The 27,698-nt window shown below is 36.3% G+C and overlaps 1 protein-coding gene across 2 annotated transcripts in view; it reads right to left on the reverse strand.

Annotated features, from left to right (window-relative positions):
• Positions 1-27,698, reverse strand: part of sema5a (sema domain, seven thrombospondin repeats (type 1 and type 1-like), transmembrane domain (TM) and short cytoplasmic domain, (semaphorin) 5A) — a 203,029-nt gene that overhangs the window by 121,539 nt on the left and 53,792 nt on the right. For both annotated transcript variants that reach the window (XR_010901397.1, XM_067434775.1), the window contains exon 2: positions 11,359-11,586. Coding sequence is in view for 1 of the 2 variants with exons in the window: in XM_067434775.1 (XP_067290876.1) it covers positions 11,359-11,515 (157 nt within the window). In the remaining variant the exon portion in view is untranslated. The remainder of the gene's footprint in view (positions 1-11,358; positions 11,587-27,698) is intronic.

The following is a 27,698-nucleotide window of genomic DNA, read 5'->3' on the forward strand; positions in this document are numbered from 1 at the left end:
AGCAATTTCTGCGTAAAATTTTTTTCTACACCATTTTTTTCAGTGTAGACATCAGCATGGCAGATATGAATATATAAATCAATAGCATAATTAATCTTAACTGAAACTTTAAAAACTGTTCACTTAGGAAACAGTAAATTTGAACATAAAAGTGTTTGTTTCTTCAACAAGCCTGTGCAGACAAAACTCATAAGAAACGTACTGTAAATGTGGGGAACCATCTGCTTCTTAAACCTCCCCCCCAAAAAAACCCTCTTTGAAGTAAACAAAATGCAAACCTGACTCACTATGAATTTGCAACATCTGTCTACAACATTATTATACAAATCGACACTCATGAGCAGAGCACCAGGGCTTCATGGCGCAGATATTAACATTTCTTTTCAGTCAACCAGTGTGCCTTTATACAGAGATCTAACATTGGAGCTCTGCTGGAGTTCGTATATTTATATTTTTTATAGTCTGCAGGGTAGTCCGTGGTGTCCTTCCCACTTTTTGATCCCAAACAGACAAGGATTATACAGTCCATGGAGAAACGTGTCCCCACACCACTCCGGAGAAGAGAGCAGAGGTGTTCCATTTAGGAAAACACAGTCTGTGCCCCCCAGTGTCTCTCTTGTGGTCTGGATCGACACACGCATCTCCGTGACTCAACCCTTTTTATTGATTTTTTTTTCTTTTTTCAAAGAGACAGCTAGGAACATTCTCCTCTATAAATGCAGACTGCAGGCTTGATTCAAAAAAGCAAATTTAAGGAGAGAGCAAAATGTTTCTCTCAGCCTTCAATTCACTCTAAATTGGCTTACTGGGTGGCCAGAAAAAGTCTGAAAGGTTTCGATATATAAAAAAAAGGCCCATCAATCACTCTTCTCTATAAAGCCTTTGTCAAGATAAGCACAGCACCGCCTGTGTTCGACTATAATTACAGAGGAAACTATTTCACAAAGCACAACATTTGAGAGAAACAGAAGGCATTTTATTAAGGCAGTATGCAAGTATCAATTTAAGATGTGAAATCTTGAATAATCAATGCTCTTTTTATCTATATGTTGAATTCTACTTTACTAAGGTGATATTGAGACAACATTTGTATGCTTTGTTAGGATAGGACAATATTTGGCTGAGATACTGTAATCTGAGGATGCAACAAAAACCTAAATATTGAGAAAATGATCTTTAAAAGTTGTCCAAAGGAAGTATTTAGCAAGGCATATTACTACTAATAAAATATTTTTGATATATTTATGATTGGGAATTTGCAAAATATCTTCATGGAACATGATCTTTACTAATACCCAAATGATTTCTGGCATAAAAGAAGAATCGATCATTTTGACCAATACAATGTATTGTGTGCTATTGCCCCAAATATACCTGTGCGACTTATGAATGGTTTTGTGCAGGATCGCTAGTTTTCAAAGCTGTCAGTTTACAGTTTACAGAAATCATCCTGAGCATAAGCAATTTAAAAGCTTTCAAGGTCCCGGGTGTCAAAACTTCAAGAACGCAGTGTGCAAGTATCAATTTAAAGGGTTAGTTCACCAAAAAATCTTCATAACGTTTAAGATATTTTATATTTAGTTCGACAGCGTTTCTAAGTGTATGCACACTATACTGTCCATGTCAAGAAAGGGAATAAAAACATAATCAAAGTAGTCCATATGTGACATCAGTTGGTTAATTAAATTCTCTTGAAGCATCGAAAATACATTTAGGTCCAAAAATAACAAAAACTACTACTTTATTCAGCATTGTCTTCTCTTCTTTGTTTGTGTTCAATCCTCAAAAAAAAAGATTCAAACGGTAATGAATCAGCAGATTGAATCATGATTCAGATCGCCAATGTCACGTGATTTCAGCAGTTTGACACCATAGACATCATATACGTAGATGCCTCATGACGTGCTGCAGCGTGATCCAGCGTCGCCTCCATATTGGTTGGGTCTCTCCACTCAACCCTAGCATTCAGAGTCAATCAGAGTCAATGGAGAGCAAGCAATTATGCCCGTATTTTATGCAGTTTACGGTTGCAATAACGCAATATTGATACCAGATCGCATAGGATTACATTTCACAAGTAAGACTGAACAATAATTTAGGTTATTTTACAATTTATACATCATTATCATTTCATGCTTGTGTCATTTGTGGTGTCTGTAGGCCTATTTCACAAAGTAAGGCTGCAACACATCGCAAAATTAACTACCCTGGAGTTACAGAGTGCAAGCATACGCAAGAAGCTGTGCAAAACAGTTCTTTTTAAAGTATTTTAGCTCCCCAGTCCCAGTTGCAAGCCTGACAGGGTAATGTAAGATGCTGGAATGACCTGGAATTATAACGTTTACTTTAGGCCTTTAAAAAATAATAATTCTGAGCTGGTACAGTATATATGGGAGCTTGTATGTATATGTGTTACAGAAGGTGTGTGTGTGTGTGTCTGTGTGTCTCTGTGTGTCTCTGTGTGTGTGTGTGTGTGTGTGTGTGTGTGTGTGTGTGTGTGTGTGTGTGTGTGTGTGTGTGTGTGTGTGTGTGTGTGTGTGTGTGTGTGTGTGTGTGTGTGTGTGTGTGTGTGTGTGTGATTGAGTGAGTGGGTGAGTGAGTGTGTGAGAGAAATAAATCAAGTGAAAAATCAAACTCGTTTCTTTATTCAAATATAAAATTCATAAATGTATACTTTATACATGTATCAATATGCCTGTGTGAGAGAAATAAATTCAAATGAACAATCAAACTGGTTTATTTATTAAAATATACAATTTATACATTTATCAATATGCCTGCCTGCGTGCGTGCGTGCATGCGTGCGAGAGAGAGAGGGGGGGGGGGGGGAGAGTGAGAGAGAGAGAGAGAGAGAGAGAAATTCAAATGAACAATCAAACTGGTTTCTTTATTAAAATATAATATTCATTCATTTATACATTTATCAATATGCCATAGTCTACCATATGTCTTAGTTAAAGGTCGTAATAAAAAGTCTTTCTACATGAAAGCAGAATTTTTTAATGTGTGTGACAGCGTCCTGTATCATAACTAAGTCTCTGCAGTTTGTAACAAACCAAACCTTGTGAAAATCCGGTAAAAACTCTGGGAGTTATGATCATTGTAGTTGAGAATATATCTTCCTCAGTAGAAATAAATGGGGGGGGGGGGGGGGGCGCACTGGGGACCCAAGATGGCGCTGCGCTGATACGTCCACTCCAATAGGCAGCGTCAGTCTATGGGGCGTCTACGTATATTATTTCTATGTTTGACACGCTATCCGAATCATGAATCAAAACGCTGATTCACAAACGTCGGAATCTTTATTTGAGGACTGAACACAAACAAGGAAGTAACAATGCTGAATAAAGTCGTAGTTTTTGTGATTTTTGGACCTAAATGTATTTTCGATGCTTCAAGAGATTCTAATCAACTAACTGATGTCACATATGGACTACTTTGATGATGCTTTTATTCCCTTTCTTGCACACTTGCATATGCTCTCGGACTAAACATAAAATATCTTAAACTGTGTTCCGAAGATGAACGGAGGTCTAACGGGTGTGTAATGACATTAGGGTGAGTCATTAATGACATCAATTTCATTTTTGGGTGAACTAACCCTTTAAGGTGTGAAAAAATTAAGTATTCAATGTTCTTTTTATCTATTTATTGAATTCTAATTTGCCAAGGAGATATTGAGAAAACGTTTAATAATTGGACATTTATCTAACTTAAATTTACAGTTATTCAAGTAGCAGATACTGTTATTCTAAGCAAAATGCAAATGAAGAACATTGCAAGCAATTTATCATAAGAGCCAACAGCATTTGCAGTACACAATGCCAACTTTCAGATATAAATGATTAGTAAACAAACTACCTATGGTTTAGAAATACAATTCAAAAAAGTAATCATTAAATTAAAGAGAAACATTGCAGAGGACATTAAATAAACAATTAAATACAATATCTATTAAAATGTATATTAACATATCTGAATGTCTGTATTTATTATTTTTATATATTTAAATTGATTAAAATTTGCATTTATTTATTTTAATTAACAAAAAAATAAGTACTAGGGGGCTGGGTGGTATACTGAGTTTGTATGATATATCAATATATATATTTTATAAATGATATGGAATGAGGCAATACAGTTTACATCATTATACATTAGTTTGTGAGCTGCTGCGAGGAAGGTGCATAATCCATTTTATATGCCTAAATATATTATAAATCCAATTTATACAAATATATCCAAACTATTATTTATCCAAACAGTAAAAAGCAGCTTGGCCCATTAGATACTCTGACAGTACTAAAAAAACAAATAAAACAAAATAAAATAAAATAATATAATATATATATAGTTACAAACTGTGATCGTGGATAAATTCACAGAGACGAAGGAGGACAGGAAACATGGATTTTAATAATAAACTCAGGGAAACATGAAACACAGCTATACATGACTGAGTGCCGAGAAACACTGAGGGCAAACTGAGGAATTAAATACACCGGATAACTGACGATAACGAGGGGCAGATGAATGACAAGACACAGGTGATTGACATGACTAATTCACTATATATATATATATATATATATATATATATATATATATATATATATATATATATATATATATATATATATATATATATATATATATATATATATATATATACAGTCTTGTTCAAAATAATAGCAGTACAATGTGACTAACCAGAATAATCAAGGTTTTTCGTATATTTTTTTATTGCTACGTGGCAAACAAGTTACCAGTAGGTTCAGTAGATTCTCAGAAAACAAATGAGACCCAGCATTCATGATATGCACGCTCTTAAGGCTGTGCAATTGGGCAATTAGTTGAATTAGTTGAAAGGGGTTTGTTCAAAAAAATAGCAGTGTGGCATTCAATCACTGAGGTCATCAATTTTGTGAAGAAACAGGTGTGAATCAGGTGGCCCCTATTTAAGGATGAAGCCAACACTTGTTGAACATGCATTTGAGAGCTGAGGAAAATGGGTCGTTCAAGACATTGTTCAGAAGAACAGCGTACTTTGATTAAAAAGTTGATTAGAGAGGGGAAAACCTATAAAGAGGTGCAAAAAATTATAGGCTGTTCAGCTAAAATGATCTCCAATGCCTTAAAATGGAGAGCAAAACCAGAGAGACGTGGAAGAAAACGGAAGACAACCATCAAAATGGATAGAAGAATAACCAGAATGGCAAAGGCTCAGCCAATGATCACCTCCAGGATGATCAAAGACAGTCTGGAGTTACCTGTAAGTACTGTGACAGTTAGAAGACGTCTGTGTGAAGCTAATCTATTTTCAAGAATCCCCCGCAAAGTCCCTCTGTTAAAAAAAAGGCATGTGCAGAAGAGGTTACAATTTGCCAAAGAACACATCAACTGGCCTAAAGAGAAATGGAGGAACATTTTGTGGACTGATGAGAGTAAAATTGTTCTTTTTGGGTCCAAGGGCCACAGGCAGTTTGTGAGACGACCCCCAAACTCTGAATTCAAGCCACAGTACACAGTGAAGACAGTGAAGCATGGAGGTGCAAGCATCATGATATGGGCATGTTTCTCCTACTATGGTGTTGGGCCTATTTATCGCATACCAGGGATCATGGATCAGTTTGCATATGTTAAAATACTTGAAGAGGTCATGTTGCCCTATGCTGAAGAGGACATGCCCTTGAAACGGTTGTTTCAACAAGACAATGACCCAAAACACACTAGTAAACGGGCAAAGTCTTGGTTCCAAACCAACAAAATTAATGTTATGGAGTGGCCAGCCCAATCTCCAGACCTTAATCCAATTGAGAACTTGTGGGGTGATATCAAAAATGCTGTTTCTGAAGCAAAACCAAGAAATGTGAATAAATTGTGGAATGTTGTTAAAGAATCATGGAGTGGAATAACAGCTGAGAGGTGCCACAATTTGGTTGACTCCATGCCACACAGATGTCAAGCAGTTTTAAAAAACTGTGGTCATAAAACTAAATATTAGTTTAGTGATTCACAGGATTGCTAAATCCCAGAAAGAAAAAAAAATGTTTGTACAAAATAGTTTTGAGTTTGTACAGTCAAAGGTAGACACTGCTATTTTTTTGAACACACCCCTTTCAACTAATTGCCCAATTGCACAGCCTTAAGAGCGTGCATATCATGAATGCTGGGTCTTGTTTGTTTTCTGAGAATCTACTGAACCTGCTGGTAACTTGTTTGCCACGTAGCAATAAAAAATATACTAAAAACCTTGATTATTCTGGTTAGTCACATTGTACTGCTATTATTTTGAACAAGACTGTATATATATATATATATATATATATATATATATATATAAGCAGGAGTTATATTGTAGTTGTCACTAAATATAATGGATTTATAACAACTTACAAGAGCTTGTACAAAAAGCACAGCATATCTGAACTCCGGATGAGAACTGAGGCCATAAAGGGCATAAGGAGTTCAAGGCTTATTTTAGAACTCTTAGTGGAGCAGTTCAACAAATACATAAGAGAAAAACAGAAAAAGCCAGTGCCCACAGATCCCAGTGCTCTTTGAATAAATGTTTTTACTGAAGAAGGGGTTTTGTTTGTGAAATCTGGCATGCAGGTATTTGTTTTGCAGCAGGGCGGCTGTTAAATGTGTAGACTGGGGCTCGTTCAGTGATCTGAAAGCATTGATTCAAAAGCTCAGTCAAACAGGGAGAACGGAGATTATTTGAGCTACCATAAGAATTGCATTTTCCAAACAGTGCCAACGGACCATTATGGGTTTGGAATGAACTGTGTGTGTGTGTGTGTGTGTGTGTGTGTGTGTGTGTGTGTGTGTGTGTGTGCGTGTGCCTGAAACAGACCTCCCTGTCGCTGCTGGGTATAAACGTCATTACCACTGCATTCACTGTGCATATTTAATGAATGGGGTGCTAATTAAAAGGTCTGTGCTTTAGCGTTTGTGTGTGTGAGACGGGTGTTAGACATTGACACTCACACTCATTCTGTAACACAGATGGTGAACTGGCACATGGACACATCTTCAAAATCAATGGGTTAATTTGCTACTAGTTTGTGTTACTACTCACTAGGTCATGTTTACAGACGACTTTGTTCTCTATGAGTTCACTTACAGTTAGGGCTGATCAACAATGACCTTGCCTTTCCGCTCCATTAGCCCCAACAGACCCCCCTTTGGTTTAGACATTCAGGACCACAATTACTTACCGAAATCCACCTGCTAAATTTACATTGATTATAATACATGCTCTCCAGAAAGGGAGCCCTGTATTTTAAGCTGGAGGCAAGGTGACTGAGTTTGTCAATGCAATTAGGTCTCTATGATTTGGCTCAAAACACACTGTTTAGGGAAAATGGATTTAGTGCTGTAGTCAATCAGAAAGCATGTCTCAAGGACTATTTTCAAATGTAGCGGAGCATTTCAAATAAATCAATTTAAAGGGATAGTTAACCCAAAAATGCAAATTAGCCCATGATTTACTCACCCTCAAGTCATCCTAGGTGTATATGACATTCTTCTATCAGACCAATACAAATTGACTAATATATTAAAAAAGCCCTGGCTAATCCAAGCTTTATAATGGCAGGGACTTGTTGTTCTGTTTTGAAGTCCATAAAAATGCATCTGTCCATCAAATAATGTTCTCCACACCGCTCCAGGAGGTTAATAAAGGCCTTCTGAAGCAAATCGTTGCGTTTGTGTAAGAAAAATATCCAAATTTAAAACTTTCTGAATTAAAGTTCTGGCCGATTGCTGTTTGTGGAAAAGTTCCGAGTGCCTTCTCGGAGTTCAAGATGTGTCCTCGACATCTGATGAGCGTAACTAGTCACGTAAGCCTTTGAACTGCAGAGGCACTTTCAACACTTTCTTTTATAAACTGAATACTGAAGGTGATCGGCTGAAACTTTACTTCATAAAGTTTTAAATATGGATTTTTTTTTTTTTTTTTTACACAAATGAATCAAATCACTTTTAAAGGCCTTTATTAACCTCCCAGAGCTGTGTAGAGCACGTTATTTGACGGACAGATGCACTTTATGGACTTCAAAAACAGAACAACAATCCCTGCCATTTTAAAGCTTGGATTAACCAGGACTTTTTTAATATAACTCAACTTTTATTTGTCTGAAAGAAGAATGTCATATACACCTAGGATGACTTGAGAGTGAGTAAATCAAGGGCTAATTTTCATTTTTGGGTGAACTAACCTTTAAAGATATTAAAAAGAAAAAAAAAATGTATAAATGAACAGTTTTGGGGGTATTTTTGAAAAATATATACATTAGGGCTGTCAAAATGAGCATGGTAAAGCATGCAATTCATTTTTTAAGGTTTTTAACGTGTAAAAAAAATAAAATAAAAATAATTCAAGTACTATTAAAGGACAACTCTGGGGAATTTTTAAGATAATCTTGATCATTTAACTTTTGTGAGTAAATTCTATATAAAAAAATAAAAATAAAATAAAAAACAAACCGGATTGGTGCTTGCAACACAGAGCTATTACAGTTAATGCCAGTTAATCCCACTCAGCTAAAACAGCAGTTATGGGGGCATACACGTAAAGGGTGTCTTTGTGCCTCTTAACAGACACAAAATGCAGTTAAAATGTCTGTCCAACATGAACAGGGCCCTTACATGACAACGGGATGTGTTTAGCCTTTTAGCCATTGTTTAAATTTACCTAGTGTTTTAGATGGCTAGCTGTATCTCGCGCTGAAGTCCTGTGTGAACTCAATTGTAGCTGGAAAAAAAGACCAATAGTCCAGTCGGGAGGAGCATCAATATGGAATATGAAAGTATATAATCATGCCATTAACATAACATCATTATCATATAATTTTGTGATGATTTTCAATATATATAATAAATATATATATAACATATCTAAAGGTGCCCTAGAATAATTTGAAACAATATATTAAATTGTTCTCTGATATCTACATAGAGGGTATGTGGCTTATTTAAGGCAACAAATTGTCCAGATACAGTTTTACAGGTCCATTTACAACCCTATAAATTGTCCCTAGGATGTAATGCTCTGTTTTTGCCTTATTTGGAAGTCATGAATATTAATGTTGAGCATGGTTTTGAATGGCTTATTTCAGCAGCTCACAGCAGTTCAGCTCGTGAGTCCTGACCGTCCTGACAGAACACAGACCGACTTAATGACACTTTAAGCAGAATATCTCAAATGGAGATTGATAAAATGCAGCTTACTTGTTTATTGGTGTTTTCAGATCATTCGCGCGCGAGAAAGAGCTTGCGTTTGTGCAGTTGCCAGATTTCAGTAATTAAATCCCCCAAACAGAGCTTTTCTTTAAAAAAAACCCATATGCTATCCGGTGTTTTACCTAAACATGTCCAATCTAGCACCCATATTCACGTGAGCAGATGATCTGAAAACACCAATAAACAAGTGAGCTGCATTTTATCAATCTCCATTTGAGATGTTCTGCGTAAAGTGACATTCAGCCTACATTTTAGACTTGTCTTTTTTCGACAACGATATTGCATGTTTATATAATGTTAGTCACAATGTAGGCTAACGTTACGCAGTGACTGTGATGCAGCCTAATCTGAAATACAAATAGGCAAACACATCATAGGAAACACCATACTTCAGTTCTCAAAAATATAAATATATAACTTATATTTTTACAAAATTAATAGCCTTGTCAAATGACTATCGTTTTAACTTATATGATGGAAAGGTGACGTTTGCTAGAAGGATCGAGTGAACGATTTAAGCAATTTATCTCCGGTTGTATTTTGTAATACAAAGTAATATAAACCTTTGTCATTAGACACACTATTTAGTTTTGTGTGGTACTTGGTGTTTCCTATTGTTACTTTAAGCATCTTGCGTTTTCTAGACAATGCTGTCTCTCTAAGAAACTTTCAATTTAATCAGAAATTGTTTAAACAGTCAATAAGTGGATAAATCGCTTTCTTCTTTATCCACTTTCTTCAGTTTAAGACGCTGAGCGAAGCTTGCTTGAAATGGGCCGAACAAACGAATGATCTTGAATTAAACTGTTGTGGTATCGGATTATAAACATTAACCATGACTGTTGACATTTTGTATCTGTGAGAAGGGTAGAAAAGTATCCTGAACAGCCTGGAACATGAAGTGTGTCCATGCGAGCAGCTTGTTTTGATGAGTAGCTCCCATTCCCGCCTGACAACGAACATGTTTGGACAGATGCAAATGTTGGAGGCGTGCATATAAATGGTCCCCAATGCTTGCGTCACGGTTGGGTTTATATTGAGAAGCACTTTTTTTCCCATGGTGTTTTTGATTTACGAGATTTACATAAGAAGTAGGAGGCAATGATGTTTGAGACTCACAGTATGTGATGTCTATGTACTGAACTCTCATTATTTCACCATGGCAAGGTTAATTCAATTTTTCATTCTAGGGCTCCTTTAAAATTAGTTTAGTGCTTTTCAACCCACTTTTTTTTGTTCTAATTTGTTTGAAATAAATTTTATTACATATTAATAAACTATATTTATAAAATTATTTTATTAAAAGTGTCATGTTTGAGATTTTACATTTGTCAAGTAGCAGATCCTACCCATAAAATCATGATTTTACAGCATTAATTGTATTTATTCAGACGCAGAGGTAACATGTTGTGTATTTGACCTTTATTTGAGAAAATCTAACAGGCTTTTTTAATCTTTTTTTATTTTATTTATGTTTTCCTACACAACTTTATTATTGAATTGTTTACACATACAATTATTTTTATGTTTACATTGTTATAAATACTATTTAGATCAATACTTGATCAAGCAATATTCAGAAACTGTTAGCAATTATTTTTCTTCTTAACTTTTACATTTACATGTTATAAATGATAATTATCATAAATAAATATCATACAAAAATAAAGATGAATGATGTTTGAGAGGCAACACGTCTTATTCTTACCAACAGCAATAAAATAATCGAATATACAATTTAATAATATAAATATATTAGCTTTAATGCACCTACAAAGAAACAGTGCTTTAACGGGAGCAAATTAATTCCGTCAGGTGACACCACATTTATTTGTGATAAAGCCCCTTTTCTTGACAAAAAGTGTTTCTAAACTAGTTTTTGGTTTTTGTATATATATATATATATATATATATATATATATATATATATATATATATATATATATATATATATATATATATATATATACCGGAAAAAGTATACGATACATCACAGCTTAACAAGCAATACTGGTGCATATCTCAGCAAGGGCCATTAATTAACATGCCAAATCAAGAACAGAGCTCCTGTAACTTTCTTTCATGCTGTGGTGTGTGAGAAATGCTGACCTGTGTGAGAGATGAGTGGGTGTTCAGCTTTGTGGCAGAGGGACTCTGGGGCCCGTGTGGCCCCCCGGCAGGGCACTCCTCTGGGCAACAGCAGCAGCAGGCTGTGCAGAAGGACTAGACAGCGGGCCAGGGGCGTTCCCTCCACGGGGGGAGCCATGGGGGTCCACGGGACTCTGCTCAGTACTGCTGGGGCAGGGGCATAGGGTGCTGGGCATCTGCCACGGAAATCTGAAAATAAAATTAGAAAAAGATTAAAGGAGTGTGATATGGTTTGATTGATTTTGTTGGTAAAACTTTGTAATAACTTTCCTAACCTTCATTAATAAGCCATTAAAAACAGTATATAACAGATCATCATTTAAAGTCAGGACCTGATGACAATGAACATGTTAATCCAGTTATTCCATTGGAACAAATGATTTTTTATTTTTCTTCTAGCTATATTGAATTTTGAGTCTATGTTCAGAAGGGAGGATTTCAAATGTAGATTGATGGGGATGAGTATGATCTTTAAACATCGCAATTGCCTTTTTTTCATAAAATGAGAAACGTTGTTTATGCCCAGTTATTTTATTTGCCTGGCTAATTATATGTGAAAGTTTGTTCTTCTGCTTAAAGGATTAGTTCACCCAAAAAAATGGAAATTCTGTCATTAATCACTCACCCTTGTGTCATTCCAAACCTGTAAGACCTTCGTTCATCTTCGGAACACAAATAAAGATATTTTTGATGAATTTTTGAAGCTTTTTTACCCCTCCATACACAGCAATTTAATGAACACTTTCAAGGCCCAGAAAGGTAAAGTAGTCTATGTGTCTCCAGTGGTTCAATCTTAATTTAATGAATCAACAAGAATACCTTTTGTGTGCAAAAACAAACAAAAATAACAACTTTATAACTTCTCATCTGTGCCAGTATCCTACGCTGTAACCGCAATGTCAGAACGCTGGCTCACCATTGGTCGATCCTGTTCTCGTGTCTATGGACAGGTCATTGGAGAGCTCTCCAATTTCATAAAAATATCTTAAGCCTTATTTCCACCGAAATGACCTGGAACAATTTGTACCTGGAACTTTTTTTACAGAAAAAAATGCCGGTTGAAATAAAATGCTGCGTGAGCTAAACCAATTAGCATGCATGAAAGTTCCTGAACTTTGAAAAAGTACTACCTCGTGAGCAGGGCCGTTTGGAAATATTTACCCAGAACAGACCCCGGTCCCTGCAGTCGAAACACACAGAGTAACACTCCAAAGTTCCTAGTTCCTGGGGAAAGTTCCTTAAATATGTGTGTTCTTGAACGAAGGACATGAGGGCGAGTAATTAATGACACAATGTTCATTTTGGGGTGAACTAACCCTTTTATGATCGTCATAGCATGAAACAAGGATATTCTAAAAAACACTTATCTATAAACCATGGTTAAAATATGTATGTTAATGTTAAAACTCCTACATTATTGTTTTGCCTTCGTATGGATGAATTCTATATATTTCTTTGGAAGTCAAAGGGTTACTTCAGTGATTTAGCATTAAGCTTTGTATTTAAACTGGGTCATTAATGTAGTAGAAATGTGAAATAATTTTTGAATTTGTTGCCTTCTAGACAGCGAAAATTTATTTTTGACTCATGGGGATGAAAGACAACAACTTCCAGAATGCACTTTCTTCGCTGTCCTACGAGGCCACTCCCAAAGCAACACTACTGGATTACTGGATCACATGCCCACCGCTGCAATGTCCCTACTGTTGTTCATTTAGTTCAGTTAGAGAACAAAGACTACAATTAAAAACTGAAAGTGTCTGTTCAATATAATGTAAGTGAGCCAAACAAAGAGTCACGGCACAAACGCAGCAGGAGTCCGATTACATTCACTCCATCATTCGAATATACAACCGGGTTTCCACCAGTGGCGATTTCTTTAAGACTGCAAGGGAAGCTTGGCTTCCCTTATAATGTCACAAAATTAATGGTCAAATATGTACTACTGTATTAACATTTTATTGACTAAAAATGCGTTAGAAAACGTGCATCTCAAAGACGAGTTCGTTCAGAATCAAGTTACATATAGCAGGTCGGCTGATTTGATTTCCTTCTCATACATTCCCGCAGCGTCACAGTGCATTTCCCTATTGAAGCCCAGCGTCCATTGACTTCAATGGGGCTGCTTTGAACGTTTTTTTTCAGCGCTTCGAAACTAGACGGTCATTAGATAAACGCTGCGATTATGTCCCGCCCACGGACGCTCAGCGTCTCTGGGAGTGAATGGAGAGTGGGCTGGCCCGGACTCCGAGCTTCTGCGTGATGATTGGAGGGTCTGCATCTCCTTTTGACTGACAGCGATTCTGTACTATAAGGAATCACTGAAGCGCGCTCAGTCCCATCGCGGATTTCTTAAGTTCAGTCGAAATAAAAGCTGCTGCAAACTATTTCTTTGATATTTGCTTGGCGAAATTGCTTATTTTTCATCATACATTTCACACAATTATACACCACATTCCTTGTTTCAGTTTTACAGAGTTTAATATTTTTTTATAGCTCTGCTGGCCATTGAGAGGACACTGGTCAAGTCACTTGAAAAGACTCCTAGTTGGTACGACAGGGTCAGAGACCATTTTCTTCAAAGGGAACGTAGGGCAGAATTTACTTTTAAATAAATAGACAATTTTATGATGTAGGCCGAAAATGAGCTTCCCCTCTCTGACAGACCAGTAGCCGCCACTGGTTTCCACTAATACAAAGCCATATGCTAAATCGCTGCAGTAACCCTTCAATCTCTGAAAAGCATACAACAAAAATGACTTAAGTGATAAAAAAAGAAAACAAACATTACATATTAATTATTATACATTCCTAATTAAATACATGCATATATTATTTTAAATATTTTTATGTATTTTATGTGGCCCTCGTTATTTACAGCTCAGTATAATTTTCATGTTATTTTATTCTATATACTGAGAATATCATAACATGACATACTGCAGAAAAAGAGTGTCTGGCACAGAGTGTTGCCAGATAAAGAAAATGCAGCTGTTGAGGTCATTACATTCATCTCCCCAGACTCCTGCATGCTCATCTTTGGCCTTTGACCTCACTTCCACGAATCAGCACAGGGGGCTGCACTCCAGCTCCTCTGAAGTGGCCTACACTATCAGTGAACATAGTAAACACGCGCCACAGGGGCCCTCACACTGCTCACATACAGCCAGAAAACTCGATGTAGAAAACTCTATGCACTCCTGAGAAACTTACAATGCGGATAGATTCTTTTTAGTCTCATGGGCAGAAGAGCAAGAACTCTGATAGTGGTCTGATATTTGCACAAAAAGCACATTCTATAAATAGTGGCAGTTCTTACTTTACTTAGCTTAACTAGCAAAGTGTAATTTTATATATATATGTAAGTAAGTGATATATAGAATACACGAATGTGTGTGTATATATATATATATATATATATATATATATATATATATATATATATATATATATATATATATATATATATATATATATAGTTCTCAAATTTTTTACTAAAAATGATTTTAATGCCATTCAGACTCCAAAAAGAGAATAAAAAAAAAAAAAAAAAAATTATGAGTCAGAGTAAACTGCAGCTCTAATCATCTCGTGAACCTGCAGACGTACACAAAAAAACAAGGTCCAAAAAGGGCCATGGTTAGGACTTTTCTGCTTTGAAACAATTGGACTTGTAAAAAGCGCTATAAAAATAAAGGTGACTTGACTTTTTCCTTTTGTGGTCTGAAACAAAAAGAGTGGCAAACTGCATTAGAACAAGTGTGAGTAATTTATGAATTATGAATCATGGACAGTTATACAGGACCAGTGTTGTTTAAGTATCTATAAGATATTATGGTTTTTATTTTAATATTTTACATTTTAATTTTAATTTCAGTTAAAGTTTTAGTAATTTAGTTTATTGTTTTTGTTATTTTTATTATTTTTATTATTTTAGAAGGACATGAGGATAATATCACATAATGTTCAGTTTGGTTAAACTATCTGTTTAAATCACCCTGATTACTGACTTAATGCACATATTCAAGAAACAAAACAAAACAAAACAAAACAAAACAAAACAAAACAAAACAAAACAAAACAAAACAAAACAAAACAAAACAAAACAAAACAAAACAAAACAAAACAAAACAAAACAAAACAAAACAAAACAAAACAAAACAAAACAAAACAAAACAAAACAAAACACAAGTTTAGCAGGATCTGGTTGCAGATCGGTTGGACGGACCTTGCAGCACCGCGTCAAAGCCAAGCACTTGTACCACTGCAGTTTCATAGCCTGTCAATCAAAAACCCCTCCATCTTTCCTTTCCTTTAGATAGCCTCTCTACACTATGACAGTACAGAGGAAATTGAGTCAGTCTGCGCGAAGGGCAGTGCAAAACTCGATTACGCCAAAGTTGCTCTCATCAGCAGGGACCACAGGGACTTAATAACTGACACACTGCAGATCTGAATGGATTGTTGATGGGTCTGGAGACTCTAGAGAGAGATGTCTGTAGTGTATGGAAACAAGGTTTTACATCCCCTTGTCTTGTTGAATGCACACGCAGTTTCCTGTTAGTAGATGCTGGACAGAGTGGAGCCACCGCTTTCTACAGGACAGATGCTTTTTTTTCTTCTGATTTTCTCTTGTGAACAATTCCCAGTACTATTTGATAGACAATCAATCAAACACACATACACCTACAGTGGGGCAAAAAAAGTATTTACTCAGTACCAATTGTACAAGTACTCCCACTTTAAAAGATGAGAGAGGCCTGTAATTTTCATCATAAGGTACACTTCAAATATGAGAGACAGAATGAGAAGGGAAAAAATAACACATTGTCTGATTTTTAAAGAATTTATTTGCAAATTATGGTGGAAAATAAGTATTTGGTCATTAACAAAAGTTACGGCCATTTTACACCGCAAGCGTGAGCGGCACGTGAGCAGCACGTATTTTTTCCGCCGCCTATGTTAATCAATAAGTGCATTCACACCGGGAGCAGGAGCAGCGCGTGAGCGTCAAGCAGGAGCGTCGCGTGAGCAGCAGTGAAGCGGGGGTTTCGGCTGCGAACCTATTTTTGCTGCGCTGCTGACGCTCCTGACGCTCCTGACGCTCAATTAAAGTGAAAGCACACTTTTAAAGGACAAAATAAATATGATTTCACACAAAAAGTGCCTAAAATGCACACAAGAAGCACGTGCAGTGTGTTTTAACAATAACTGTCATTAAAGAAAATGAAGAATAAAAATCATCTGTAGAAGATTTACCCATTTAAACTTGTTTTAATTATTCAGTTTGGGTGAAAGTATTATAAAAAGTAAAGTAAGCTAGCCAGAAAATATAATAAAATATATTTTAGTTTAGTATGTAATACTCAGACAGATAGGCTCTAGCATTGTGGGAGCCGCTGCTGTAACGCTGCACTAACGCTTCCAGTGTGAATACTCTCGCGCTTCTGCAGCTGCAGTCACGGTGTAGTTACGCTGACGTGCAGCTCCTGCACTGCTCATGCTTGCGGTGTGAAACAGTGGTTATTCTCAATATTTTGTTATATAGCCCTTGTTGGCAATAACAGAGGTAAACAAACGTCTTCTAAGTCGCCACAAGGTTTTTACACACTGTTTGTTGGTAGTTTGGCCCATTTCTCCATGCAGATCTCCTCTGTTTTGGGGCTGTTGCTGGGCAACACAGATTTTCAATGATTTTCTATGGGGTTGAGATCTGGAGACTGGCTAGGTCAATGCAGGACCTTGAAATGCTTCTCACGAAGCCACTCCTTTGTTGACTGGGTTGTGCATTTGGGATCATTGTCATTCTGAAAGACCCAGCCACGTTTCATCTTCAATGCACTTGCTGATGGAAGGAGGTTTTTACTCAAAATCTAAATGGTCCAATTCATGCTTTCCTTTACACGGATCAGTCATCCTGGTTCCTTTGCAGAAAAACAACCCCAAAGCATGATGTTTTCAACCCCATGCTTCACAGTAGGTATTATGCAACTCAGGATTCTTTCTCTTCCAGTTAAGTTTTTACCAAAAAGTTCTATTTTGGTTTTATCTGACCATATGACATTCTCCCAATCCTCTTCTGGATCATCCAAATGCTCTCTAGCAAACTTCAGATGGGCCTGGACATGTACTGGCTTAACAGGGGGACACGTCTAGCACTGCAGAATTTGAGTCCCTGGCGGAGTAGTGTATTACTGATGGTAGCCTTTGTTACTTTGTTCCCAGCTCTCTGCAGATAATTCACTATGTCCCCCGTGTGGTTCTGGGAGTTTTGCTCACCGTTCTTGTGATAATCTTGACCCCATGGGATGAGAACTTGCATGGAGCCCCAGATCGAAGAAGATTATCAGTGGTCTTGTACTGTCACCTAAAGGATTATTAGGAACACCATTTCAATTTCTCATTAATGCAGTTGCGTATCTAATCAACCAATCAATTGCCAATTGCTTCAATGCATTTAGGGGCGTGGTCCTGGTCAAGACAATCTCCTGAACTCCAAACTGAATGTCAGAATAGGAAAGAAAGGTGATTTAAGCAATTTTGAGCATTACATGGTTGTTGGTGCCAGACCGGCCGGTCTGAGTATTACACAATCTGCTCAGTTACTGGGATTTTCACGCAAAACCATTTCTAGGGTTTACAAAGAATGGTGTGAAAAGGGAAAAACATCCAGTATGCAGCAGTCATGTGGGCGGGAGGAGGACAAAGGAGCCTCTTAAAGAAGAAGTAACAGGTCAGTGAGAACCAGACATCTTGCTTTTTTGTAGGTGACCAAATACTTATTTTCCACCATAATTTCCAAGTTATTTTTCGGGATTTTTTTTCTCTCATAGTTGAAATGTACCTATGATGAAAATTACAGGCCTCTCTCATCTTTGTAAGTGGGAGAACTTGCACAATTGGTGGCTGACTAAATACTTTTTTGCCCCACTGTACATATTGGTGCACATATCATTCCATAGGCATAATGTTTTTACAAACTGTATATTCTATCCTCTTAAACTAACCCTAAACCTACTCATCATACACAACTTTTTTTGCATTTTTGATGAAACATTGTTTAGTATTCAGTATTTGTGTGAATGATAAATGCTTACAGTCTAAATATTTGCAAATCACATAATTTCTTTTCTACGTTATTGATGGGAAAATCAAATACGTTTGCTTTCATTTTGTATAGTAGCTCATTGCAGTGCTTAAACACTATCCCACCCCCTAAGTAAAAAGAGACACACAAATGATAAGAAAAAATAAGAATCACATTAGTGTGGATGACTAACTCAGCGGTTAATTTGAGAAAAGTGCAAACATCCATTAGGGGTGTTTTATGTGAGCTGATTTGCTTTAAATCTCTAGGTTCACACTTGTAGTTTGTCTTCGTGTTTTTTGTTTTGTTTTTGGGTTCTCACAAAAAAAGTGTCATTTTTAACACTAAACCTAAATATGCAGAATAAAAGGTATATAATTGGACAGCTTTTATTACATATATTTTAAGACAGAACTTACAGAACATTCAAAACAATGCTGTGTGCTGGGCTAAATGTGCTTGCTTTATGTGTATGTTATTATGGTATTTGTACTAGCAAAGAACTAAAGAGCATAGAAAATGTGTAAAGGAGTCAAAACAGTGGCAGGAATTCCTCCATTTCACATGCAAACAAAGATCTTTCTGCAAGGAGACAGCGGTTTCATAACACCTTTATTGAACTGTATTAGGCAACACAGCTCATATCGGGCCCTATTTTAATGATTTAAGCGCATGGTCTAAAGCGCACGTCACAAGTGCAGTTATCCGCTTTTGCTAGTTTAACGGTGGGAAAAATGGTCTGCGCGCCCGGCGCATGGTCTAAAAGGGCTGTACCTAGTGTACACACCTCATGGGTGTGTTTTGGGTGTAAAGAGCAATAAACCAATCCGAGTCCCATCTCCCTTTCCTTTTAAGAGCCAGTTGTGCTTGCACCATGATGGATTCGTTATTTACATGGCAGAATTTACGAGCGGAAAGACTGAATGCTTCTCCAGTGAGGAATCCTTTTATTTCTAAAAAAAACTGTAATTTTACAATTACCGCCGCCAAAATACCAACTGCTGTGGTATGACTAATGGAAAATTAACCAGCGCCAAATTTGAATCGGAGTCAAAATTGAATCTGATTTCTGTATATACATTGATCTCCTTTTTTTCTATTTTTACAGAAAAACTTATGTAAAAATACAGACATTTCCTCTTAAAAAAACAGAAATTTGATGTAATACCAAAATACCAGGAATTCCTGTAAATTTAATAGTCAAACATTTTATTACAGCAAATATCTGTAAAACAACAGGCATTTTTTCACTGTATAATGAAAAAACTGGGAAAATCTGTAAAAAATTACAGACTATTACCTGTAAAATTATGCGCTTTTTTTTACAGTGTAGCAAAAAACACTTTTTTAATACACTGCGCCAAGTGTACAGCAGCCATAATGATTGAGCATTCTGTCCTTTTTAGGTTCTTGTGACATCACATCCTGTTTTAGGTTAGTTTAGATATCATTGATCTGTGCTGCATTCATATTTCAGTTGAACCGCATCAGAGTTCATTTGAAAGCAGGCCGAGACCTTGAAAAGGTGTTTATTTGGTCCGCTAGTTCGGTAAGGAATGACGATGTTCACACTTATTCAAATGAACCACACTATCAGTTTTTTTTTAAACTGAGCACCAGAGTTTGTTTTAATCAAACCAAACCTGCCAAATGTGAAAACATCCCAAGAAATAACTTGAAAAGATCAGATACGGCCAGTCAGCGTACGTACAGTCATTTTGCTGCCCATATGGGTGCTGTAAGTTCGAATCCAGTTCACAACATTACCTGTTTCCATGTCCATCATTTCCTGCTTTCTTTACTATCCTTGAAAATAAAGCAAAAATGGTACCTACAAGCTTAACCAATTAGTACCAGGACAACATAATGGCTGGTTGTTAGTCAGGGTGTCATAAACAGACAAGACACAAGCATTGAATTTCCTTTAATCATAGCTGCACATGACAACATGACATATTCCTGTTGTGGTCCAGTGTCTGTCATGCAGGAAATAACAATGTATGTGACAGTGATGAAACATTTCACCAGTACTACAGGCTGTGTTCCCTTTTATACATACACACTGCTGTCTGAGTGGCTTCCTGCTAAAACAAGCTAAACTGTCCTCCTCTAACACAAGAGAAGTGATGGGAAAGCACAGTGGTCAATATCATCTAATTATTCCTATAGAAACACAGGATCCTAAACATATTACAGTCCGCCACATTCCGTGCTGAATCACAGGGCTACCACAATACAATTAAATCAGGCTCTATCTTAAACCGAATGTAATGGAGGGATAAAAGGATAGTTCACCCAAATAATGAAAACTCTGTCTTCATTTATTCAGCTTGATATCATTCTTTCAAGAGCACAAAAGAAACATTTTTCAATAGTGTACTTGTTTAAGGCCTTGAGCTTTTACGCTTCAAAACGTATGCAGACCCACCATAAAAGTATATTGAAAAGCGATCCATATGACTTGTGCACTATATTTCAAATCTTCTGAAGCCATATGACAGCATTGATATCATAATTTTCATCTCCATTGTTAACTGAAGGACCCAGATTATTGAATCAGTGAAAAGAGATAATTGAAAAGATCTGACTCAAAAGAATGATTCATTCATGAACTACTATGAATTCATTCAAAGGATAATGACTGAGATTTCAGGTTGAGTCTTCAAAAGACTTATTTAAAATACATTTATTTTATTTTTATACATTTATATATGACTTTAGTAATTTTCTTATGTTTTTGTCAGTTGAAGCTATTATATATTTCTATTTAGATCTAATTTATTATTATTTTAGGTCATTTTTAGTACTTTTTATTTCAGTTAGTTGCCAATGAAACATTTTATTTTCCATTTAAAGAAAATATTATTTTTTTATTTCGTTTTAGTTTTGATTTAGTTTTTTAAATTCATTCAATACAAGCTCGCTGACTAACACAGCTATCATTCATTGCCACGAGCGAGAAATAGATGATAATTATACACTTTAAATGAACATACTGTGCGGCAGACCTAAGTATGCAGTCTTCACTATATGTCCATGTTGTGTTCTTCTCCATGTTTGCACAGATGCCTCTTAACTGTGGAGTTCAAACCCATATGTGGAAGAACACACACATATTGCACCATCATGAGGATGTATCTTCTCGTTACAGAGCAGACAAGACACATACACTGAAAAAACAAAAACAATAATGGGACAAGACGGGAAATAGAGGCTTCCTACACTATGGATCGACAACAAGGAAATACAAACCAGCAGAGAGAGTCACAGACTTTTTTTATTTCCTTTGCAGATCAATTTCAATCTTCCTCGTCTCTGTCTTTTACTCTGACGTCTAAAATGGATATTTCTACCAACACCCCTACGGCGACTGAATTGAGGAGGCATTAGCAGCATCTGGTCCAGAAAAGGCAAAGCACAGGTCATCTGGTTCAGGCTGCCTCCGGGTGTCAATACACACAAAGCATAAATAAAGGGGCATTTTCATACAAGCTCTTGAGGATTGAAAAAGGCTCAGTTACGCTGTCTGAATTAGCCCTCTCCATCTGGAGAAATATCCTAATTGGTCATCAGTGTTAGAACTGACATCTTCGCAAGGGTTGCCTAAGTAATAGGAATTGTAAATTCATGAGCTGTGACATCCAGACAGGTGATTGTGAAGACTTTTGACTTAGCATACTGATCCACATTATACCCTATTTTGGCCATAAATGGACTATTTAGGAATCTTTGACTAACAAAATCAACTAGCATCGTTATAGCACTAAATATGTGAAGCAAAAGTGAATATAATACTATATATATAAGTGAACAATACAAAGCAAAAGCAAAATTCTGCTTCCTAGCTAAGGGCCTATATGTAGTATATGTTTTTATGAGGCTCTCAAATAATTTTTTTTTTATTGCTTTTACAAACCTGATTCGAAACAAGTTGGAACATTGTGCAAATTGAGAAATAAAAAAATGCAATAATTTACAAATCTCATAAACTTCTATTATATTCATATTAGAATATAGATGACATATCAAATGTTGAAAGTAAGACATTTTGAAATGTCAAGGCAAATATTGGCGTATTTTGGATTTCATGAGAGCTACACATTCCAAAAAGGTTGGGACAGGTAGCAATAAGAGGCCGGATTTGCAACTTATTAGATCAATTGGCAACATGATTGGGCATAAAAAGAGCCTCTCAGAGTGGCAGTGTCTCTCAGAAGACAAGATGGACAGCGCATTGCCAATTCCCACAATGCTGTGGCAAAAAAATAGTGGTGCAGTATCAGAAAGGAGTTTCTCAGAAAAAAATTGCAAAGAGTTTGAAGTTATCATCATCTACAGTGCATAAAATCACCCAAAGATTCAGAGAATCTGGAACAATCTCTGTGTGTAAGGGTCAAGGCCAGAAAACCATACTGGAAGCCCGTGACATTGGGGTCCTTAGACCAGGAGTTTTCAAACTTTATGATGCCAAGGACCCCCAAATATGAGGAACCATTATGGGGACCCCCTTCCTAAAAGCCATGAATAAAACATTTAATTTGTTAGACAAATAGTAAGTGTCATTATAAGTAAGACATTATAAATATAACATATTGTTTCCAAACTTAAATTGGCTATACTTAATGTTGGATGTATAAACCTGAAGAAGAACATTTTCAATGAAAATGTACTTGTATAAGCAACTTTTATAATGTAGATCTATGTAAGCAGCTTATGTACCGTGTTCAGAACCCCAGTGAGCAAGATAAAGGGGACTATAGTGAGAAAAACTCATTAGAAAGATACAAAGCATACATAAACAATTCTGGAAAGTGTGTATACAATAAGAAAATAGAGAAACGTTTAGAAATAAGCCATTAGATTGTTTGGTAGACTACAGTTTTGTGTTGTCTTTTAATTTTCTGATAATGTCTGGAGACCCCTTAGAAACTTCTGGAGGACCCCTGGGGGTCCCCAGACCCCAGTTTTAAAAACCGTGCCTTAGACGGCACTGCGTCACATACAGGAATGCTACTGTAACGGAAATCCCTACATAGGCACAGGAATATTGTCGGTGAACACAATCAACCAAATCTAAACATGATCCAAAAGCGCAGGTGTTTTCTCTGGGCCAAGGCTCATTTAAAATGGACTGTGGCAAAGTGAAAAACTGTTCTGTGGTCAAACGAATCAAAATTTGAAGTTCTTTTTGAAAAACTGAGATGCCATGTCATCCGAACTAAAAGGGACAAGGACAACCAAAGTTGTTATCATTGCTCAGTTCAAAAGCCTGGTGGTATGGGGTTGCATGAGTGCGTGTGGCATGGGCACCCGAAATATTTCAGTTGGTGTGCAATGAATCTAAAATATATTAAAGTTTAATTTTTATCATTACATTATGGAAAATAATGAACTTTTATCACAATATGCTAATTTTTTGATAAGGACCTGTGTTTATATATATATTTATATATATATATATATAGTGAGGAAAAGAAATTAAGTATTTGAACACCCTGCTATTTTGCAAGTTCTCCCACTTGGAAATCATGGAGTGGTCAAATTGCTATTGTAGGCACATGTCCACTGTGAGAGACATAATCTAAAAAAAAAAATCAGAAACCCGAAATCACAATATATGATTTTTTAAAGGTCCCATGGCATGGGTTGATTTATTGTTTTATAATTTTTTCTGGGGTGTACTTACTACTTATATTGATAGTATGGTTTTTACATCAAAAAAGGTAATAATTTAGAAATAAACTGCATTTTTTCTATACTGATATTAGCCCTCTGTCTGGAATACTCCGTTTCAAGAGGCGTGTCTGCTGTGAGTCTTCAGTGAAAACACCCACTGTTGTGATTGGCTGACGTCTTTGCATTTAAAATTAGATAACGTGTGGATAGGGGCGTGCAGTGCTGCCAGTCGAGAGTGAGACAGAGAGAAACGGAGCTGGGGAAAGATTGCTGAGGAAGGGTTATTGTACCAAGTTTTTGAGAGCGCAAGTTTATTTTGTTTGTATCTAGCTCTGAATAAACACGAGTGAACTTTGCAACGTTAATTATCTCACAAAATGCTTTCACCACAGCTAACAGCAAACACGACATCGACATGAATACAGTAAGAGCTTCTGTTGAGCATAATAAGCAGCGTTAATCAAACGTGTGATTGACAGATCCAAACATTATAAAGAGCGTTCTTTGATCGCTCTCTGTAGTTTTATTATTTAAATAACAGATTTGTCTCATGCTGCTAACAGAAATGACGTGAAGTTGATTGTTTTAGTCACTGGCTTGATTCACTGATGCATCAAGACAGCCAGCGGCAGGACTGACAGTTTTAAACGATTTAGAAAGAAAGTCTGTGTGAACTTGAATGATTAGCTACACATCAGAACTCACTGATCCTAGATCAGGCATTAATGAACACTGTTACTCACTGTTTGTGGCGGTGCTGTTGAATCCGTATGATAAAGCCTGTGCTGCTGACATCCACTGATAAACTGAATCCATTCTCTACTAATTCTCTGGGCAGGCGGAGCAGAGGAAGGGGCGGTAACCTTTCCTGGTATGACGTCATGACAGGAGAATTCAAGATCAGCTCGTCTGAGCTCTCATTTTCTCAAAGGCAGAGAAAGACAGCCTGAACTCGTTTTATACTCTTTAAAATTTATAGCAACTTGGGGCAGGGTTGCCAACTCTCACGCATCTGGCGTGATTCTCACGCTTTCAGGCTCTGTCTCACGCTCTCACTCCGCCCAACTCAATCTCACGCCAAATTGCCAAACCTGCTTTTGATATTAAACAAAGCTATAAGCTTTAATTGTTTTAAATGTGTTTTAATGAAATTCAAACAATAAATAGCGTTTTGGCGCTAATGTGGCATAATGTTAAAGCCAGAGGCGTTGAAAAGCGGAGTTGCATGCTCTCGTCTCCCTGCGGCGCGCGCTGGTCACGTGGCCCATGAGCGCTCAATACTTCTAGCGCTGTGCCAATGAATGGCTTAAGCGGATACACAACAGTTTCACTATATAGATGTTTGCTGCAAGTTTTGGTAAACAGTACAGCTTAGTGTTAGTGTGTATTGATTATTAAGTCAGCCATATTCACAGGATCATTTTATTATGGTGAGTGATAGAGATTCAACATTGTTAACATTAATGTTATTCTTGTATTTAGCCCTTAGTATTTCTTAGCCATTAGTATTCCTTACTAATTGGTCACACTCATACTCATTAAATTATATTTATTGAATATTTTGAGGAGATCTTTTGGTACTAAATACTATTTGTGCAACAATTATTGTCAATAAATGACCACTTAAAATATTTTCCTTTTAATATTTGTATATATTTCTTCTAATATTTATATTACAATATGTTTAGTAATTAATGTTAAAATAGAGAATTCCAATTCAAAGAGGACAAATACAGTCATTTTGTGGCAAAAAAAAAAAAAAAAGTTTATTTGTAATGCCATTACCCAGTAGGTGCCTTATGGCTCTTTAAAAAATATCCATGTATCTAATCTAGTTGCTCAAAAAAGTATTGCAGTCTTTGCATTCTAATAAATATTTAGATATGATGATCAAACACTAGATTTCTTTAAATGTGAAATTTCAAAACTTGAATAACTTGCATCCTAATCTTTTTAATGAATAATGATACTTATATAATCACTCACAAGTGAATATTAAGGAATGGCACATGTAATTTGACCCAAGAAATGACTAGTGCCAAAACAAACATATTTTTTCTTATTATGTATAGTATATATACTAGATATAAACTGATACTGAATCAAGATCAAAAGCATTAAGCACACAGCCCCCCCCCCCCCCCCCCCCCCCCCCCCCGGCCCCAAAAAAATCTCACTCCAACCTGAACTTAAAAGTTGGCAACCCTGTGGGGACAACATTCAGGCTAGGGGAACTCATACTATATTGAAAAACTATATTTATTTGTATGAAACAATTGCAAATAAGTATTTGAACACCTGAGAAAATCAATGTTAATATTTGGTACAGTAGCCTTTGTTTGCTGTTACAGAGGTCAAACGTTTCCTGTAGTTTTTCACCAGGTTTGCACACACTGCAGGAGGGATTTTGGCCCACTCCTCCACACAGATCTTCTCTAGATCAGTCAAGTTTCTGGCCTGTCACTGAGAAATACAGAGTTTGAGCTCCCTCCAAAGATTCTCTATTGGGTTTAGTCTGGAGACTGGCTCGGCCACGCCAGCACCGTGATATGCTTCTTACAGAGCCACTCCCTGGTTTAAGCAGGGGAACCTTCCGTGCCATGCATGATTTCAAACCATGACGTCTTAGTGTATTACCAGCAGTAACCTTGGAAACGGTGGTCCCAGCTCTTTTCAGGTCGTTGACCAGATCCTCCCGTGTAGTTCTGGGATGATTTCTCACCTTTCTTAGGATCATTGAGACCCCACGAGGTGAGATCTTGCATGGAGCCCCAGTCCGAGGGAGATTGACAGTCATGTTTAGTTTATTCCATTTTGCACCTACGATGACAATTTCAGACCCCTTCATGATTTCCAAGTGGGAGAAATTGCAAAATAGCAGGGTGTTCAAATACTTATTTTCCTAACTGTATATATATATATATATATATACAGTACAGGCCAAAAGTTTGGACACATTATTATTTTTAATGTTTTTGAAAGAAGTTTCTTCTGCTCATCAAGCCTGCATTTATTTGATCAAAAATACAGAAAGAATGTTACATTGTGATATATTATTACAATTTAAAATAATTGGTTCTCAATTTATTATACTTTAAATTAAATGATCATTTATTTCTGTGACAGCAAAGCTGAATTTTCAGCATCATTCCTCCAGTCTTCAGTGTCACATGATCCTTCAGAAATCATTCTAATATGAGGATTAATTTTCAAACTTGGAAACAGTTCTGCTGCTTAATATTTTTTCATAACCTGTGATACTTTTTTTTTAAATAATACTTTGATGAATAAAAAGTAAAAAATAAAAATCACATAAAAAAGAAGCAAATGTTTTAAAAAATATCTTTTTAACGACAATATACACTACTAGACAATAATTTGGAATTTTTTTTCTTTTTTTTTCTTTTTTAAATAAATCAATAATTTTATTCAGCGAGGATGTATTAAATTGATTTATATTATTTGAATATGTTTTTATTTTGAATAAATGCAGTTCTTTTGAACCTTTTATTCATCAAATATATCAGGCAGCAGAACT

Source organism: Pseudorasbora parva, chromosome 24, assembly GCF_024679245.1.
Source record: "Pseudorasbora parva isolate DD20220531a chromosome 24, ASM2467924v1, whole genome shotgun sequence".
NCBI classification, from domain to species: domain Eukaryota; kingdom Metazoa; phylum Chordata; class Actinopteri; order Cypriniformes; family Gobionidae; genus Pseudorasbora; species Pseudorasbora parva.